This window comes from Colias croceus, chromosome 16, assembly GCF_905220415.1.
Source record: "Colias croceus chromosome 16, ilColCroc2.1".
Classification (NCBI taxonomy): domain Eukaryota; kingdom Metazoa; phylum Arthropoda; class Insecta; order Lepidoptera; family Pieridae; genus Colias; species Colias croceus.
Genome location: NC_059552.1, coordinates 246171 through 268598, shown reverse-complemented (window position 1 = coordinate 268598; position 22428 = coordinate 246171). Strand labels below are relative to the sequence as shown.

Here is a 22428-nt window from a genome sequence, read left to right as displayed (position 1 = left end):
AATAAATTCATAATATCTTTATAGTATTATGTAAGTAAAACGTAGAGCCAGTTTATAATTAGGAATATATTATTATCAAATAAACATTTTATCGTATCTTTTTTATATCAGAGTTGCTAAGTTTCCCATATACAATATATTATAAGTACCTAAAGACTGCATTCTATAGTATTATGTACAAAGTGAAATCCCGTTTCCTTTGGGGCAGATGTATCGCACAAAGCACATGTGTTTCATTGCTCTATTTTCTCTACGGACACTTCTATTTGCTTCCCGTTTAAATTGACAGTTTTTACATAAATTATCTAAGCTAAATTTCATTTATATAAATTGAAACGTTATTGAGTAAATTTATGCCAAAGTACAATCACTTCGAATACACTCATGTTATGTACCTACATATAAGATTAGAGGATGCATGGGGCCACCCAAGAAGCTGCACCTGTTAGGAATTGCGACATCGCGCACACCTGCGCTTCCAGAGAGTGTTGCGGCAATCATCGCCACCGCGACGCTGCAGCCCCGCCGAGGAGGACGAGCACTCTTAGTTCTAACATCGAACGGGAGGGACGTAGGTTAAGTTAGGAGTAATTTATTATGTAATTTTTTTTACAATAAATAATTTAAAGTAAATTTCGGTTTTTTTTGCGCCTTCGCGGGCCGGTCGATATAATTGGCGCAGCCGGTAGGATGATCCTCGAGAGCCGTCTCTCGGAACGCGAAACTACAAGCATCGAGAATTGCCATTCCATCGGAGGGACGACGACGGGGACCAAGAACCTACATCTATTGGCCGCCGCAACGCGAAGGGTATCCGAACATTGATACTGCAAGAAAGGCCGAAATGAAAATCCTGTAAGTACACTAATTCTCTTAGTGACTTGCCATTCCTAGATTTGTAAGTTTTCCTAGATTACCCATTCACGGGAACCGAGGAACTGTAGCGCGTAGGTTTAAAATATTAATTCATCGCGAATTAATTTTCGAATTTTACAAAATCAAATTGTAAAATTCAAATATAGATATTAGGTTGATAAAAGATTAATAAGTTTAAATATTAATTAATTACGAATTAATTAATTTTCAAATTTTGCGAATTAATTCATTTCATAATTCAGATATATTAATTAGGTAAAGATTATTATTTTTTTTATATTAGTTTAACGAAGTTAATAAATTTAATTAAATTTAATATATTTTATATTATAAGTATAGGAAATACAGATATCTAAAATGTCAGATTTAGATAAAATTTTTAATGCACTTAGGCTTTTGCCAGAATTCGATGGTAATGTTAACGTTTTAACAAGATTTATACATTTAAGTGACCAATTGGCTGAGGAATTTATAGAAAAAGATCCCGGAAATACTTTAAAAACTGCCGCGTTATGTAATGGTATTTTAAATAAAATCACTGGGCCTGCAGCCCGAGTTATTAATGCAAACGGTATACCTACTACTTGGCACGGTATCAAAAGCGTATTAGTTAATAACTTTTCTGACCATAGAGATGAGACCGCCCTTTATAACGATTTAGCCTTATTAACGCAAGGTCGTAGCTCTCCTCAAGAGTTTTACGAAAAATGTCAACATCTTTTTAGTACTATAATGACGTATATAGCATTACATGAAACAGTCGTTACTACTCGTGAGGCAAAAAGGGACCTGTATCAAAAATTAACACTACAGGCTTTCCTACGTGGCCTACGAGATCCGTTAGGCTCACGTATACGTTGCATGCGCCCCGCAACCATTGAAAAAGCATTAGAATACGTGAATGAAGAACAAAGCACTTTATACCTTCAACAACGTAATGAAACTTTTGATAGGAAACCCCACGTACCCTTTAGAATGCCGTACTCGAATGAACCGTTTTATAGACATAATGATTTTAGTGAACCTATCTCTTCTAAACTACAGCCTTTACATTCGTTCAGACCGCAATTTAAGCCACCAAATTTTAATCGAAATTTTAATCAACCACAGGGACCAGCACGTCCTACTCGTACTATGCAAATTTTCCGCGCTGCACCCCCTAACTATAACCCGCAGAGCAATACGTTCAGATTACAGCCTAAACATCCCGCGCAACCGAAACCGCATCCTATGAGTGGCGTTAGCCATTACGTTACAAAGACTTTACCACCAACACCTTTTGCACGCGCTCATGATTGGTCAAAATTTGGTAATCCACCCCCGAGTAATTACTTTAAGACTAGGGAGATGAATCATAATGAATATATAGATAACGAAGAATATTACTGTACCGATTTATATCCTTATGAGGATAACTATTATAATAATGAATATTACTGTACGGAATATGAACCTTATGTACATTACGAACAGACAGACGCACCTGAAAATTCTGATGAAACGTGTGACGTACGTTCAGAACACGATCAGGATTTTCAGAATCCACCAAAATTAGAAAAACCAAAATAGAATTAAATCTACACACGCAACGTCAACTTCCTTATATTCAAATTCATAATCCTCCACTTAAATTGTTAATTGATACTGGAGCTAACCAATCTTTTCTTAGCCCTGATGCAGTACAGAGATATTTTCCTGACGTTACTCTTAATTATGACCCCTTTGAAGTAAGTAATGTTCATGCTGTAACTCGTAGTAATTATTCTATAACATTACCTAGTTTTCCTGAATTTAATGACCCTGACGATATTACATTTTTCGTTTATAAATTTCACAATTATTTCGACGGCTTAATAGGTTCAGATTTGTTAGATAAATGGGAAGCATCAATTAATTATAAAACTAAAACTTTAAATACTTGCAATGCTACGAATCGGTTATTAGTATATGACTCACGGAACGCTAATCTTTATGAGGACGTCATACCCGCAGGAAGTAGTAAATTAGTTAGATTACCTATAGATGTTGAGAATGGAGACGCTATTATACCGGAACAAATTATATGTAATTGTCATATTTCTGAATGTTTAACGAAGGCGAAAAGCAATCGCGCTATCGTGGAAATTTCTAATCCAACCCGTAATGACGTAATTTTTTCAATGGATCGACCAGTATGTGCCGAGGTTTATAATAACGAGTGCACGCGCACCAAACGTTCGTCCGACCGTGTGAAACAGGTATTATCTCGCTTGCGTACTGATCACTTAAATAATGAGGAACGTTTAAATTTAGAGTCATTATGTTCACAGTATGCGGATGTATTTTATATAGAAGGAGAAACCTTAACATTTACGAATAAAATTAAGCATTCTATTAGAACTAAGGATGAAATACCGGTTTATACGAAAGGTTATCGCTATCCATTTATTCATAGACAGGAAGTACAGAATCAGATAAGTAAGATGTTAGAACAGGGTATTATTAGACCATCAGATTCAGCATGGAGCTCTCCTATTTGGGTGGTACCTAAAAAGGCAGATGCATCCGGCAAAGTTAAATGGCGTTTAGTTGTTGATTTTAGAAAGTTAAATGAGAAAACTTTGGATGACAAATATCCGATTCCTAATATTACAGATGTCTTACATAAATTGGGTAACTGTCAATACTTCACAACGTTAGATTTAGCAAGTGGGTTTTATCAAGTAGAAATGAACCCAGCTGACATTCCAAAAACCGCTTTTAGTGTAGAACATGGTCATTTTGAATTCTTAAGAATGCCCATGGGTCTAAAGAATAGTCCGTCTACTTTTCAAAGAGTAATGGATAATGTACTGAGAGAATTGCAAAATTCTATTTGTCTAGTCTACCTAGATGATATAATAGTATTTAGCACTTCTTTACAGGAGCATATCGTTAATCTTGGGAAAGTGTTTCAGAAATTGCGTGAATCCAACTTTAAAATACAAATGGATAAATCGGAATTTCTTAAACTCGAAACCGCGTATCTAGGTCACATTATTAGCAAAGATGGGATAAAACCTAACCCAGATAAGATATCTGCCATCCAAAAGTATCCCCTTCCGAAAACTCCAACCGATATTAAACGATTTCTAGGTCTATTAGGTTATTATCGGAAATTCATACCAGATTTCGCTAAAATCACGAAGCCCATGACACAATGCTTAAAAAAGGGTTCAAAGATAACATTTTCTAAAGATTACATTGAATGTTTCGATAGGTGTAAAACATTATTAATGAACGATCCAATTCTCCAGTATCCTGATTTCAATAAAGAATTTATTCTTACGACTGATGCGTCGAATTTAGCCATCGGTGCTGTACTCTCGCAAGGCCCCGTTGGTTCCGATAAACCAATTGCGTACGCTTCACGTACACTTAATAGTAGCGAAATTAATTATAGTACGATTGAGAAGGAACTATTAGCAATTGTCTGGGCAACGAAATATTTCCGTCCTTACCTTTTTGGCCGCAAGTTTAAAATTATAACTGATCATAGGCCCCTTCAATGGGTCATGAATTTAAAGGAACCTAATTCCCGTCTCACACGTTGGAGGCTCAAACTTAGCGAATACGATTACACCGTAATTTATAAGCAGGGAAAGCAAAATTGTAACGCCGATGCTTTATCGCGTATTCAAATTAATAATGAGGAAACAGATTCTTTAGCGGTTAATCCAACAGAAACAACACCTTCGTTAATAGGAAGAAGTTCAGATACAATTACTGTTAATTCAAATTCAAGTACGATTACTGCACATTCGAAATCAAGTACTCTTACAGCAAATTCCGACACCGTCACAGTTCATACTGACGCGGAGAACCCAATTCTAGATATACCTATAACAGATCACCCGTTGAATAAATTTAAGAGACAGATAGTTATTACTTTAATAGATAGAGTACCGAGTAAGCCTATAATTTCAAAACCTTTTGAAAATCATACTAAGATAGATATTAATGTTAACAAAGCGAATATTGATAGCGAAATAGTTTCACTAATTAAAAAATATGTAGATCCTAAGATAAAAACTGCAATTCTAGTTCATCCCCCTGATGCTATGTGTACTATAGTTCCAATAATACAGAGTAATTTTAAAAGTTCATGTATGGATTTAGTTCTTACAAAATTAGAATTGCAAAATGTCAAAGATTACTTTAAGCAACAGGAAATAATACGAAATTATCATGAAGGCAAAACTAACCATCGCGGAATTAACGAAACTCATTTATCTTTATCTAGGAAATACTTTTGGCCTAAAATGAAGGAAGCAGTAACTAAATATATTAATGAGTGTAGCATATGTGGTCAAGGGAAATATGATAGAATTCCAGTAAATCCAAAATTTCGAATCGTAGTTCCTCCTACAAAACCTTTTGAAATAGTACATCTCGATTTACTTAGTATTGATTCTCAGAAATATCTCACTATAATAGATGCATTCTCTAAGTATGCTCAAGCATATTGTTTAAAGGACGCAACCGCAATAAGCGTAGTTCAGGCTCTTTTGACGTTTGGTACACATCATGGCTTACCTATGACTGTCGTAACGGATCGAGGTCCTGAGTTCACGAACCAAATATTCAGTGAATTTGTAAGGCTTCATAGAATAAATCACCATAAGTTATTAGCTCATGCACCTAACGAAAATGGTATGGTAGAACGGCTTCACTCAACTTTATTAGAACACATACGTTTACTAAAACTTGAACGACGTGGTGAATTAATCATTAACTTAATGCCGTATGCTGTTCTTGCCTATAATAGTTCGATCCACAGTTTTACGAAGTGCAGGCCTCTTGACATTATAACCGGTCATTTAGATCCCCGCGATCCTGTAGATATCGATCTATCAGAAAATGTCTTACAGCAATATATGCAAGAACATCGCGATAGTATGCACAAAGTATTCAAAATTATTAATGAATCGTCTTTGGAACGCCGTACTCAAATTACAGAAAACATTAATAGGAACCGCGAACCCGAAATACAGTATTATCCAGATCAACAAATTTTTGTAAGAAATCCTAGGGCTAGTCGACAAAAGACCGCACCGCGTTTTACGCACGATACTGTACTGGCTGATTTACCTATTCATATCTATACTAAGAAGAAATATGGCGCTGTTGCTAAATCTAGGCTTAAGAGGGTACCTAAATTGTTACAGAATCCTTCCTCTGATCCTGTGCCAGATTCAAGCAGAAGATCCCACCCTGACTAGCTTGGATGACGGACCTGGTATATTACCATTTAATATTGGAACTGCTAGAATTGTCACTCATTATCATTCATTTTTGCAAATTATTAATTTAAAGGATATTCGTGATAGTATAACCATAGTAAAGGATCAATTAAATTCATTAACGCCTAATTTGCACGATAAATTATTTTCGCTTTATAATTCACATATTGAACACTTGCATTATAAGATTATTAAATTGTCAAATCAGTTGGAAACTTTTGAACCCAATCGCATAAAGAGAGGTCTCATAGATGGTTTAGGTTCAGTTATAAAAAGTATTTCTGGTAATCTAGACTATACAGATGCAATTAAATATGATACCGCAATTAAATTATTACAAAATAATGAGAATAAATTGGTCACAGAAATGAATAATCATATAAGCCTCAGTAAAGATTGGATAGAACAACAATCTGATATTTTAAACAACTTAATTAAAAATCAGGAAAAAATTGAAATAGCTATAAATGATTTAAAGGCCAATAATTTAAACGTTACTCTATACATAGATTTAATTCAACGCGTAGCGATTTTATCAGATAATATAGATGATATATCTGAAGAATTACATAGATTAGAAAATTTATTAGGTTTTATTCGTGCGAAAAGTACGCATCATCTTATGTTCAATTCAAATTCTCTAAAAGAAATGCTAAATAAATTACACAAATTTTATGGTAAAGAGCAAATCCCTCAAGTTAATTATAGAGAATATTTTGATTTAGTTAAACTAGGCTATTATTATAGTAATAGGAATATAGTTATAGTTTTTATGTTCCCGGTTGTCCTTCCTGCTACCTTTGAATTATTTAAATTATCCATAGTTCCTAATAAAGATAGTAAAGTCCTAATTCCACCCTATCCTTTTGTGGCAATTCACAACGAGGATTTTATGTACATGGAGGCAGAATGCCCGAAGTCTGGCCTAGGGTATCTATGTGAGGACAAGCTGAACCATCATCGATCCAAAAATGACTGCGTGTATCACCTTATTACCACGCAACGAGTCGTCGCATCTTGTCTCTTCACGCCTGTGGAGCTCGGAGCGCCCGCACTAGAAAAATTAGACGACGCCCACTACGTCATCAGTTTCCCCAAGCCATCAAAAATCCACTTATCATGCTCGCAAGATCAATATGACGTCATTAAAGGAAGCTACTTAGCCACAATACCCAAAAACTGCATTCTTCAAACGGAGGCTTTCAAGATAGTCAATCGAGAAGACCATATCAAAGGACAGATAATGAAAATTGCAAACCTGCCAGATTCCAGCCAATATAATACAGATGAAGAAGTTCTGAAGTTGAATTCGATAAATTTGGATAAATTACACGCTAGTAACAGAGCTATATCAATGGAAATGCCTATCAGTACTAACAACGGATACGAGATTCTCTATATGCAGCCTTCCATAATACCGATATATGTTATATTAATAACGAGTGCAGTTGCCCTAGTGACATGGTACGTCGTACGGAGACTGCGTACATCAAAGCCTATTACTACGAGTGTTCATGGTAATCAAAAAGAAGAAATAGAACATCAATCGGCGGAGGGTGAAATTTCAGCGATATTAACGAGCCTTGCCCGCCAATAATCGCTGAACTTCAGGAGGGAGGTGTTATGTACCTACATATAAGATTAGAGGATGCATGGGGCCACCCAAGAAGCTGCACCTGTTAGGAATTGCGACATCGCGCACACCTGCGCTTCCAGAGAGTGTTGCGGCAATCATCGCCACCGCGACGCTGCAGCCCCGCCGAGGAGGACGAGCACTCTTAGTTCTAACATCGAACGGGAGGGACGTAGGTTAAGTTAGGAGTAATTTATTATGTAATTTTTTTTACAATAAATAATTTAAAGTAAATTTCGGTTTTTTTTGCGCCTTCGCGGGCCGGTCGATATAATTCTCATACAAACGGTCTTGTCTCATACAAACATTTATGTTCAAATTATTTTTATCAAATTCATCAATCATTTGTATGTACACTGCCCAGAATAATATAAGAATAACATAGATTTAAGAATCAGAAATAATTTGAACAACTTAAACCACATAACACAAATATGAACGTTTTTATTCTTTTGAGCCATTCGCAGATACCTATATACTTAAAATACGTTTAAAAATATGAATAAAAATGAAATTTAATATGGCTCTGGGTGCAGCGTAATTGTTGACTGCAAATGAGACGTACAAAGGTAAATATGGGAATTAAAAATATTGTGCTGTTGTTCCAAACATTTCTCGGTATTTTATTAATTGCCCGACCGTTCACTGAAGTTGTGTTTTGTTTATATTTATTCCAATATACATAAAGCGACGTTTAACAAACAAATAGTGTATTTTGTATTTGTAGCTAAATACAAATCAATTTTATATATATTTTTTTATTTTGAAAAGCTTCCTTATAGGAGAGGATCCTTAGGGAAGGGAATTCCCTAGTTTTTAGTGAATATAATATTAACAGAACCATTTTGTCAGTTGCTAAATTAGTTTAAAGCATCCTGTAACATATTGTATGTCTTTTCTAACATTATAAAAAGGAAAACTGGGAGTATATAATCAAAGACTGGGTATTGGGATGATTTAAAAATTCTGAAATTGTTGAAGATTGTGCTATTTTAGCAGAAACATACAAAAATCACGCTATGAAACCTATTTAACACAAATTATACAATTTTTTCATTATTCATTGTACCTCATAAAACATGATTATCACGCCCAAATTGTCCACACTTAAATCTGTCTCCTTGCATAATAACAGGCGAAATAATATGGCGGCAAATTGGGTCATTGAATACAATATGGGAACTTGCAACTCACGGCTTCACTGGGACCGTTTGTATTAATTTACTTACGTCACTGTTATTTATGTATGCATTTAGAAGCGTTTTGTAGTATCGGCGTCTTTGGGAAATAATGGCGCGCTATTTTGTTTCCAATAACGACTATAGAGATATATTTTTAGAGTGGGAATTGCAAATTTTGTGTAAATAAACCATGCTCGAATAAACTTTTAATTAATTACCTCTTCTAGATTTTTGACGGTAATCGATTCTATAAATCGATAAAAATTATCGATTTATTAGAACTTACTGCTCCAGATAATTAAATACCGCTCATTCAGTCATAAAAGGCTTTTTATTTTAAACATGTAATATGCCGATAACTTAAATTTCTACGTTCATAATACGATTAATGTTCAAGTTCATCAATTTTTTGCTAAAATTATACCTAAGCTGAAATCTGATAATGTATCCATACTAATATTATAAATGCGAAAGTAACTCTGTCTGTCTGTCTGTCTGTTACTCAATCACGCCTAAACTACTGAACCAATTTGCATGAAATTTGGTATGGAGATATTTTGATACCCGAGAAAGGACATAGGCTACCTTTTATTGCGAAATATGTACCAGGGGCGAAGCCCGGGCGGACCACTAGTAGGTATATACATATAGGTATGGTACCTATATACTTTGACATTTTTGATGAAATATATGCATAAAATAATTACACATTATTTATCTGTTATAATTATAATTTATAGCAAATAAATTGATTACTAATTACCCAAAAATATCGTGTAAATTAGGCCGATAAATTAGGAGTAATTCGGTACCAAGAGACTTGTCCATCCAAATGCTGTTATAATGACACGCGGTCATTACATATATCATTATGAAAGCCACAATACGTTACAACTTAATTACCTATATCCCAGTGAATTACACAAATTTCATATTAGCTTTGATAATATTTGTTTCAATTCGGACTAATTGTAATGAAACTTTATTCACGGTAATAAAGCCAAATGTACATTATTTATGACCCTTTTATTTCGTATATTAAGTCCTGTATCATAATATATTAACATTGTAAATGATATAATTTTAATATTTATTGAAAATGAAAAACAATTAACTAATGAATTTATGTATTTTGTAAAGTACATAATTATAAATTTATTATTATAACGTTAAATATAGAGCCAATGCATAACACGCAAAAAGGAGAATGCCCATTTTTGGTACTGGTTTTTCTCATGCATCAAGACAACAATATATGAAAAAAAATCTCGGCAATTTAGAGGCCTTCTTACCATCGGAAAATATATTTTGAACAGGGAATGTTTTGTAAAATCTAATAAGACATGTAATTGTTTAGATCCGTTATTATAGATTTAGTGTCCATTACCGTTTACATTTTTGGTACAGGTTTTTTCTCATGCATCAAGATAAAAATACTATTAAAAAAAATCTCGGCAATTTAGAGGCCTTCTTACTATCGGAAAATATATTTTGACCAGGGAATGTTTTGTAAAATCTAATAAGACATGTAATTGTTTAGATCCGTTACCATAGATTTAGTATCCATTACTGGTTACCACGGTAACCAAGCGGTAACTATTATGACATTTACTATGGTAAATAGCTAATATTGTTTTCATTTAATTACAAAAAAATCAATTAACATAAAATCACTCTGTAAGGTATTGTTTATAAACTGTAGGTTGTTTTAACATATATAGTGAAGTAAAATAATATAAATATATATAAAAAAATATTATTATGACATAGCTTGTAAGATAGCTTGGAAGGTAACCAGTTATTTCTTATTTGTTTCTTTCTTCGAATATGTAGTGAAAAAATGATTCAAACAACAACAACAATATGTAAACCGAATAAAACTCTATTGGCATTTTTTAAATATATATTTAGGTTTTCTTGAAATCCGTCCCGGAAGATTTCTGGTGCCTACCTACACTAGCCGATGAACAGATAGACTTTGTCTGAAAGCACAAGCTCTACGCATAGATTAAATATTATGTTAAACGAAAAATAGCCTTCAGACGATAAAATACTACCTAAATCACACATAAACCTAACTAAATCGGGTTTATTTAAGTTTTGAGGTTAATTCACATTTTTCTCAATATCTTGAAAACCCTTGTTTTTATCACAAAAAATGTATTGGTAAAAATCTTTTGAATATCGAAGAACCCTCCAAAACCACTCTGGCATTGACGCAACACTATACTGTGGTCCATACTTTCATGGGCATTCTCCTTTACCTAAAAATTATAGCAATTAAGAACTTATTTCTCTAACTATAAGAAACAATCATTGTTGCTACCTATACAACAATCCGTCGCAGCAAGCTCTCAAACAATTAATTTCCATAACATAGTCAGAAAATAATCAATTGATGTATCCCTAAACAATTTCACGAGCACTTTTCCCTTCTCAAATCGTAATTTACACGAAAATATAAATAAAACGAGCATAAAGCAATAATCAACACATTTATACAGAAACAGAGCATTACCTGCCCATAACATTATCGATGCTATAAAGATCCCGGTAGGAACGGAGCAAATGTTCCCAATTTACTTTATTGCTGTCGGCATATCGGTACCATTCAGTTGGATCTATGGAAAATACAAGTATACCGAATGTTGGAGCGTTTTCCTTTGGTGTAGCATTCGGATGCGGGGTCAGCTAAGGCTGGACGTGCAGCCTGCTCGTCCAGTTCTTTCCGATACCTTTATTTGTCAAACAAACCGACTAATAAACCGCCGAAATAGAAACGGAATACAATTCGATCGCGAACTCGACAGATGCTCTTTGTGTCACGTTAATTTAATTCGGGAGATTACAGAGATGCTCCATAGTGGATTGGGTTCGCTTTGAAAAGAAATTTGAGGCCTCCAAGGATAAATTAACGGAATTAATTACTTTCCCGGGGAACGCCCCATTTATTTTGCTGACGGGATGTCGTACGTTTAGTTGTTTAGTATGAAAACTGGATTGAATTATAAATCTTGAGCTTTGCAGTTGGAAACGAAAAATTAACACATATTTAGTAGTAGATAGTATAACAACTTTATAATAAAAACATAATATGTGTCGAATTGAAATCCTTCTTTTGTATGTAGTCGGTTAAAACATGATTACAAAGTGAAAATCGTAATTTAAGTCGTAAATTGAATTTTCATTGAGGCGCTGTAAAAATAGATAAGTATATTTGTATGAAAAGATTATATTTTATTCATTAAAGGGTTCTTCGTAAATTTTTATTATAGATGACTGTCTAATGAAACAAACAGTCTATCTAAGCCTACCTCTCAAACGAACTCAAGCATCAACTCAGGCTTATAAGTTATCAGTTGATTCAGGAACACTTTTTAATCCATTCAAACTCAAACATTCATTTATTCAATTAGACTACTATTTAGTAGCACTTTCGAATCGTCAATACATAGGTAAGTATTTTTAACATTTACCACCGATTCGGAAAGCAGTATCTATGGAGAAGAATCGGCAAGAAACTCCATAGTTGCTCTTTTAAAATCATGTCAATATTACATAATATACAGTAACTTATATCTAACTACATATTATATCATAATATGCCAAAGAACTGTCCTGTGGTTTTTACGCGACAACCCTCCATGGATTTTTATCGTCCATATATTCCTGAATACTGTAGTACGCTCTCTGAACTAGTACATTTTTTATATAAGTTTTAAATTTAGAACTACTAAACTCTTTAATATTATGAGGAATTCTATTGTAAAAGCGTATACCTTGACCCATAAATGAATTTTTAACTTTAGCTAATCGGAAAAATGGCATTTCAATTCTATTCCTGTTCCTTGTGCCATAATCGTGTCTATCTCCTACTCTTGTGTGTAAGTCGGAGCTTTTGTGTACATGCAAAATATTATTAAATATATACTGTGATGGTACAGTAAGGATACCAGTATTCTTAAAATGATCTCTTAGTGAGTCCCGAGCACGTAAATTATATATAGAGCGAATGGCTCTTTTCTGTAAGATAAATATAGTTTCTATATCTGCAGCCCTGCCCCACAGTAGAATTCCATAGGACATAATGCTATGAAAGTAGCTGAAATAAACCAATCTAGCCGTATCTTCATCGGTGAGATGCCTTATTTTTCGGACTGCATATGCAGCTGAACTGAGCTTACCTGCAGCGGTGTTGACATGGGCTCCCCACTGTAGTTTCTCGTCCAATGTAAACCCTAGAAATACAGTAGACTCAGTAGGATGCAATACCTCCCCGTTCAAGGTAATATCTCTGTTCAACTTTTTTACGTTAGGAAGTAAAAATTCAACACAAGTGGTTTTTTTGGCATTTAATAATAAATTATTGGCAGTAAACCATTCAGATATGTGTAAAAGAGCACTGTTCACTTCGTCAACATTTGGGTCATGCCTATCCACATTAAAAATTAATGAGGTATCATCTGCAAACAGAACTATTTCACACCTATCCTGCAAATAATAGGGAAGATCATTGATATATACCAAGAACAAGAAGGGACCTAAAATTGACCCTTGTGGAACACCAATGTTTATTGACGCACCGCTAGAACGTTCTCCATCAACAACTACAGTCTGAATCCTATCATACAGGTATGACGCTATGAGGTTCTGGGCTTTTCCTTTAATTCCATAGTGATTAAGTTTACGTAACAAAGTACAATGTTCAACGCAGTCAAATGCTTTGGAGAGGTCACAAAATATCCCCAGAGCATTTTTTGAGTTTTCCCATGCTTTATATATATGTGTTAGAAGTGCAACTCCAGCATCTGTGGTTGAGCGCCCCTTTGTGAAACCAAACTGTTTGGTGTGCAGTAAATTATTAGATGCAAAATGACTACTCAATTGGTTTAATATTAACTTCTCGAATACCTTACTTAATGTTGGTAAAATAGAGATAGGTCTATAATTGTTACAGTCTTCTTGATCGCCCTTCTTAAATAGAGGTATAACTTTACTAAGCTTTAGTAAATTAGGAAATGTACCATAGTCACAACACTTATTAAATATGAAAGCTAAATTTTTCGCAATATTTTCTATTATATTATTAACTAAATTTACGGACATTCCCCAAAGATCACAAGTATTTTTTAGATTAAGCGTCTTAAAGGCAGTAACAATATCACTAGCAGTTACGTGTCGTAATTCAAATAATGTACTGCACCCCGCAACATGGTCCCTCAAAAAGGTTTCTGCAAGTGCTGAAGACGAATTTAAACTATTAGTAATAGTAGCAGGGACACTACTGAAGAATTCTTCAAAAGCAAGCGCAACATCAGCACTTTTGTCAATAACCCTGTCATTATTTACAAGTTTTATGGTATTACTTGATTTGCTTTTACCCATTTCACCGTTAATAATAGACCAAACTGTTTTTACTTTATTACCAGAGTCGCGTATTTTATCTTTGATATACAAACGCTTTGCAGTAAAACAAACTTTTTTAAAAATTTTTGAGTAATTTCTAACATAACTAAGGAAAGATGGGTCTTTACTATATTGCTTCATACCATATAATTCATAAAGAATGTTCCTGCACCTATGTATACTAGCTGTCGCCCATTTACTAAATGGTAAATCCTTGGTAATATTTAAAGATTTAACTTTAAATATTTTTTCAAATTCATTATGTACTAAATTAAAAAGATTTTTAAACATTTCACAAGGACTATTAGGAAAGGATTGATCATTTAGTACGGGCAGGTTTTTATTAATATTATTCCTAAATTTATTAATGCCTTTTTTAGTTATAGGCCTAACATTAATCCTTTTAAATGTAGGTATGCAATCCCATTCAAAAACTACTTTCTGGCCACAGTGATCCGAAGTCAATGTATTGAGAATATTTTTCTCTAAACAGATGCAGTCACAGTATATATTATCAATACAGGTTGCAGAAGTAGGTGTAATTCGTGTGGGTTCGTTAAAAAGTTTATATAGATTAAATGACTGAAATAAATTAACAATTCGTGTAGCCGTTTGTGTTTGTAAAAGTAAATCAATATTAAAATCGCCACATACTATAACTTTTTTTTTACTCCTGCTTAGACGCTTTAATATTTCTTCCATGACTGTCTCAAACATATTATAGTCACTGGAAGGGGGTCTATAAACGCAAACAATAATATAACGCTCCAGCTCCACACAGGACAGTTCAATGGTCCGTTCTACAGAAAGACTAACAATGTCAGTTCGTTCTTTACATTTTACACTATCATGTACAAAAATAACAGAACCTCCGTGAATAGCCTGTGTCCTAAAGTATATACTTTTTAATTTGTAATTTTCAATATTTACTAACGACTGACATTGTTTAAGCCAATGTTCTGTTACACAAAATATTTTAATATTGTTATCATTCAGAAACAATTCGTTATTAATAAATAAAAAATCATACATAACTTCTGTACATAAACAAATATTAAATTATAAAACCCCGAATATATTCATTGATTCAAAATGTATGTAAATAAATTCATATATTCATAGCCATTTCAGTTTTTCTTTTCTATATCAATGATCTATTTTTCAAGTATATCTAAGTTATACTGTAACATGTGATTTCATGATATTATAATTTCAAATATCATTGTACGTTGAAGAAGTTAACTAGATAACGGATTTTAAATTCGATTTATTCATTTTATAGTAAGCTTATGCCCAATAGAACGTTTTTTAAACTTGATTTCATGAACATACGAAAAGTAAATCACTTTTGCGTTCTGTTTTTTTTTTCTTAAATTTCGACGGTCTTCAATAATACTTAAATGTAACTATATGAAATAACTGATATTATGTACGTAAATAGATACAAAATATTTCTTAGAATGTAAATAAAATAAAAGACTAAAAAAGTAGGATTTTTCGAAACGTATATTAAGATTATACCTTTTTCTCTGGCATCAATCTATCTTTAAATAAAAACAGAATCGAAATCCGTCCGCGAAAAAGGCATACATAGTAACAGACATTCAGAACACGCAAAGCGATTTTCCTTTAAGTGTGTAGTTTATACGTATTTTTATTCAAGTATAAAACTATTTATATCTATAAATCGTTGTTTATAACAAAACCGTGGAGAATTAGCGAACTAAAGCATCGCCGCGATTCTTCAGCGAACTGCTTACGCAACCGGCTTCATACTTCAATGGAGCGAAATTAGTTCGATCCGAAGTTGCCCCGTAATCGGATTCAAACCCCACGGACTTTACTTAATCACTCGATAGATCTTTGCCTTATAAGCCTTTATATAAGTTGAATTTAACTGGACGTGGTAATTAAGGAGGAATCCCCATCTAAGCGATTCCCAACTTTTATTGAAAGGCTGAGAACTTATCGTGAATTATTGAATATTTTTTATGTATTTTCCGGTAGATATTTTCATCGCTTCTATTTTTATTTAATGACGTATTTTTCCTGATTGACTGGATGTACAATAAAGCTATTCTCGTAAAGCATTGAAAGCATGTTTTTGTAAACAGAATGCTATACCCATAATTTATTATGATAAGATTAAACCACAATCTAGCAAATTAGTTATAATAGTAAGCTAAACATTATAATTACAAGCACAAACTATTTACCGAATAAGGAGATAATCACATACAAACAATCCATAAGTAATTATCGCGAACATTAATTGCGGAACAACCCACACACAGACTCCGAGTTTCAAATACGTCGATACCGTTAATATTGAAGTTCGTTTAATTGAAGTAACGAAAAAGATCACGTATACATCGAAACAATGGCATTACTTTGATGTCGCAGTAAATTTTATGCGCGGCGGGAATTGAATTCTACTGAATGGTTTCTGTGAGAGCCGTGGAGCGAACTCGTAATGAAATAGTTACGGTCTGCACATTGCGACTAGTTCGTCGAGTGTCATTGCTTTTTAGAGATTTTCCTTTACGCTCCTGCACTATTTTGTTTGAGTTTACGCGAATTATTTTAATGGAATTTTAAATAATGTTGTGTAATTAAATGCTGGAATGTAATCAGAGCTGCGTTTATTTTTATTCATATTTATAATGTCTACACAAAAAATAAGGCCAGCAACAATAACATCGAGATAGAGACATGAGAGAGATCGTAAGTGCAAGACCTTTAATATTAAAAGATATTAGGTTTTGATTTCAGTTGAAACTAACTTACGATAGCAAATCTATCTGAAAAATACCGATTTGTTATTACACCCCCCCCCCCCTTATTTTGAAATTGCTATAGCATACAAAATTCATCAGATTAAAAGTATACCCATTTCATTCAATAATTTATTACGAATTTCAACGTCATTACCTTACACAAACTATTACATCACAATAATTCCATCCAACACAACTCGTAGCACACATTCTTCCAAACCGCATAGCTAAATCCAACCAACACACAATCCACGGGTATGTCACATCAGTCATCCATTATGCGAACATGTCAGAGATCCGCAATCGAGATTCGTCAGATGACCTCTTGATATCGGCCTAATCTCCCCGATTACTATCCAAGGGCTCCATTTGTACTTCGAGCACTACCATTAGTTTCAAGTGCTTGCTGATTAAATAGCTTCTGCGTATTCACTAATCTGCCCGGAGTGATTTCTTGAAATTCTTGAATAGTCAAATTTAACCCACATCTCTTTGAGAGTCTTGAAATATTGGCTTTTAATGAGAATATTTTTTCCTTATGCTTACGTAATAGTTTTACTTGTGTTTCATGATGTACTTTTATAATAAGCAGTTCTAAAATATGTGGAATATAATAGTAACATCCCTGCAACGTGAAAATACTAACAAGTTGATTATGACGATTATTATATTATTAATTAAATCATTAATTTTATTCTTATTTACTTATTCGAAAGATCAAAATTAAAGCAAGCGCAAGAAACTATCTTGATTAAAAACGTTTCCAGCGTTAGAAGTGTAGCTAAAGTTTATTCCGAAGCAATAGTAAAGTGAGCGTCATCTATCACAGAGACGCTGTTATCCCAAATACAAGCTGGGCCCCGGTTTCGGCCGCGTGCCAAAGTGCGATTATTGTTCGTCGCCACTCCGTCTCCCCCTCCACTTGGCACAAGAGCGCACATTTTTTCCCCAAATTTATTAAGTCCGCAAACAAAATTCACTTTGAAATGTGCAATTTCGGTCACCTCATCGGTTGTTCTATTTTATTATTTGAACTTGAAGTGCTCTTTAATTTCGCGATTGCTTTATTCAACAGCCATTCATTTAGTATTTTTAAAATACTTTTAAATTTTAATCAGCACTCGAGCCGTACTTCAATGTTGCTTTGTCTTAAATGCCAGACATTAAATAATACAGAGCAAACCACCGCAAATAGACGAGAATTAAAAGCTTTGTCCAAGTATAATGGCTTAAGAACATTGTTACAAGACATTGCAAATAGAAGTGGGAAGGTAAAATCATTATAATTAAGAGCTCTAAACGTCCGTCGCGTTCATTAAAGAGTGTACCACAAGGCACTGTAATGGGGCCGCTTCTTCTCCCTTGTTATATCATACACTGCTTCCTTTGTGACTGAAATTGTTACATTCACCTGGTTTGTAAAGGTTAATGCATACTGTTTCCTACACATTTCAATATTTGGTATGGTACGTTGTTATTAATTGCATGATTATTTTTTAGTAGAAAGTCCATTTCTGGTTCGGTCCAGTTCGGTTTCCAGTGGCTGAGTTATTACGTAAAATAACGCAATTATACACATAACGTACCATGGCAAAGAAAACACGTTATAAAACGTATATTATTTGAAGATTATTTGGAATTTAATATTCCATAAAAAAATACTCAACTTCAAATTAGTTTTCAGTCATATTATTTCTTCAAAGAATTTAAAACAACTAAAACTTCGTATTTTACATGTTAATATTTGTTAATTGCAAAATACTAAAATAACAAACATGAGACTAAACTATCTCTAAAACACTGCACGAGCTTTACCTCCGTTCCTTGGCCAACATACCCGCATCTTAATACCAACATACCCACCTGTGATCGTCAGAGCAAGACCACATTGTTTACACTATTAGTGATACGTAGTTTTAAGTAGTGTTGCTGAGTCTGCGTCTCGCATACAGATTGTATCTGTTAATGTTTCTTGTTAGTTCGAAACTGGAGCCTTAATCACGCTGTCGTGTGCTTGTGGTTATGTTTGAATTTCCAACTTTTGCACTTCGCTGCGTCTTGTTTATTTTTAGTGATAACGTGGTCTGTGTTGCATGTTCCTGTTTTAGTTCAGAGCGTAAATATTGGTCTGGAATGGATAATTTATGTGCATATGTCTTACAAACATATCTTGGTAGGACGGTTTATTTTGTATTGCTTTGTATAAAATTAACTTCATACACATGTGTCCAACTTCGAAGACTGTCATGTCGTAATAAACGGTAGTCTGCTTCTTTTCAATCTTTCTGCATCTTTATTTCCACAAATTTGAACCTGCTTTTTTAGTTTAATGAAATAATTGAACTGTAAAAACAATAGTTTAAAACGTTAATACAAGCTCAAATAATGGATACTGACAGTGTATTCAGAACACATTAATCCCTTGATATCTAATAAATCCCACAACCGTAAACTAGGACAGCATCTGCCACAAACTCTGCAATAAACCAATAAAACTGCGCAGAACTTTGATGTTTTCATTGTATTAATAAAATATTGGTTAAATGAAATATCGAGAATAAACATGAAATGTTTCGATAAATCACGTGCGAGACTCAGAACCCATTAGCATTTCACACATTCACCATTTCTTTCCGATTCATTGACCACTCCGAGCTATTTCGTGCCGCTTTCTCTTTACGTGACGATCGCGATGTCATTATGTTATATTTATTTTATTACTTTTATATTTCTTTATAGCTACGATAATTTTATATGGTGAACATACATACGTCACGGGAACAAGATCAAATCATTCGATAGATGTATCTATATCTATACTTAATATTATAAAGCTGAAGAGTTTGTTTGTTTGAACGCGCTAATCTCGGGAACTACTGGTCCCATTTCAAAAATTATTTCGGTGTTAGATAGCCCGTTAATCGAGGAAGGCTATAGGCTATATAATATCATCACGCTAAGACAAACAGGAGCCGAGCCACGCGGGTGAAACCGCACGCAACAGCTAGTATTGCATAATACATATTTTATGAAACTATTAAATTCATTAATCTGATCAACTAGCTCGAAAAGCTTTAAAAGTTGTAGTAAATAAGTGCATTTTACAATAAAGTCAAAATAAACGATGATGATCGTCTCATTTACAATGCATTATAAAAATATTGCGCGTACACATATTATGAGCACTAAATCATAATTTAAATACAAATGAAATATTGAAATTATTTCCACTGCACTCAATAAATTTACTGTGACTATAATTTTTAAATCGAACAAAGGTTTAACGGGGTGGTAAATTCAAATTCATATATCGATAAGCTCAAACGGATTATTAAAATCAAACGATTTTTTATAAAACCCATTCACTATTAAACGGAACGTGCAATTTGCGCACTTTATACTCACGGACATTTATAAAAGCACTTCATCAATTATCGCTGTCGTATCGTGGTCGGACGGTAAAAATTTTATGGTAACATAAAATAAATAGCGGTGTGGCGCAAAAGGCTGATGTCAATAATTTATTATTTTCGTTTCCTTTTAAAAAGACGCCATTAGCGGCGTTGAGTGCTCGCAACTTCAGCTCTTCCCTCGTGTGTGCGAATTTAAATATTATTTAAATTTCATACAATTTTAAATGCTCTAACTCGTGTTTGTGGTAAGTTGGTAAGTGAAAGAGTGTTCCTTATGATTTTAAGTGCAGTTATGGTCTAGTCAATTTTAATATACTATATTTTACTTCATCATCAATCTTTACATTATAAAGCTGAATAATTTCTTAGTAGATAATATGTTTGTTTGATTGAACGCGCTAACCACGTGTCTATTTTGAAAAATTACTGTTAGATAGGTCATTTAACCAGGAAGGCTTTATAATTATGATCACGCAACTAGACTAATAGGAGCAGAGCAATGCGGGTAAAACCGCGGGGCGCAGCTAGTTAAGTATAAAGTAAGAAAATATATATAAGCTGTGTGTGTGAAATTTGTATTTATGTTTTGTATGCAATAAAGATTATAAATAAATAAATGTAATTTGAACAACATAGTAGCAGTAGAAATTGACTTAGCTCAGTTCTATTCTGCAATATAACATGGTCTTAATTTACCTGAATAAAATATTATATTATATCTCTCTTATTAACAGAACAAATCATCTATCTATGTAACAAAACATGTTCCATCACAATCCGTTGAAAGAAGGAATTATGAGTAATTGATTTCTTTTTTCCTGCGCAAAATATTCTGCGTCAAATATAAATTATTTTATTGTTACTATGTTATATTGTTTTGTGTGTTAGATAACATATTTTATCTTTATGTATAAGGAACCACATCTAGAATACAGTATTATGGTACATTTATTGTTCAAAGAATGACTAGGATTGATATAAAACTAATTCACTGATATTTTAAATAGTGGTTATCTTTACGTTTTACTTCGTTTCTTTCTATATTTTAGAAATCCCTCCTTAGATAATATTATAATTATTGTATAAGGAACCACGTCAAGAATACAGATTTATTTACATTTTCTTGTTGTTGACACTGATATGTTAAATAGTGGTTAACAATTATTTACTTCGACAAACATGATATTTATATTACGATGTTATATAAATGGGCAATTACCATTGTATTATATCTCTATTACTAAATAAATACATAATTATAATTTTGTTTACAAATCACGAAACGATTATAACATAATCTAGGTTGATATTAACAAAAATCTGAAGATATATTAATGTACCACAAGCGAAGCAGGGGCGGACCGCTAGTCACGTATATTATTCACTACAATATATTATTATCTTGTACAAATTCAATATTAAATAGTTTACTTAAAAAGCACAAGCTCGTCAAGAAGCCGTCTCAGAAATTCCAGCAAGTTAATAAAATTCACAGTATTCAAGCTGCTTGTTTTATATCAAGCTTAACGGTATCAAAGGCTGAAGCTAAATCTATTTTAGCGTCTCAGAATTTGCGCGCTAAGAGCCGGCTTGAATGACCAATGCGTTATTTTATGAAACTAAAAGTAGGTACCGTTTTGTTAAAAATATAGTATACCTACCTGTATTATTTGTTGATGTATTTCTATACAGTAGTTTTTATTGTCTTCTGTGCTTATGGCCTGTTTGTTTTGTTATTATTCCACCATCTCTATATTTTTTTTTTATTTTGAAAATCTGTTACTATAGTACTTGAATATCCATATAATATAAATATTGATTTTTCTTTTGAAACTATTATAATTTTAATAGTTTTCTACAGCTGCTGTTGCTTCTTCATAA

The 22428-nt window shown here is 33.3% G+C and overlaps 2 protein-coding genes across 3 annotated transcripts in view; one reads left to right on the top strand and one right to left on the bottom strand.

Moving 5' to 3' along the window:
* The window catches only part of LOC123698363 (T-lymphocyte activation antigen CD86-like), a 160772-nt gene that overhangs the window by 90393 nt on the left and 47951 nt on the right, over positions 1 to 22428 (bottom strand). The window lies entirely within an intron of this gene.
* Positions 529 to 7886, top strand: LOC123698362. The gene is made up of 2 exons (XM_045644966.1): positions 529 to 855; positions 6063 to 7886. The coding sequence occupies exons 1-2, from the start codon at positions 845 to 847 to the stop codon at positions 7732 to 7734; spliced, it is 1683 nt and encodes a 560-aa protein (XP_045500922.1). The 5' UTR covers positions 529 to 844; the 3' UTR covers positions 7735 to 7886.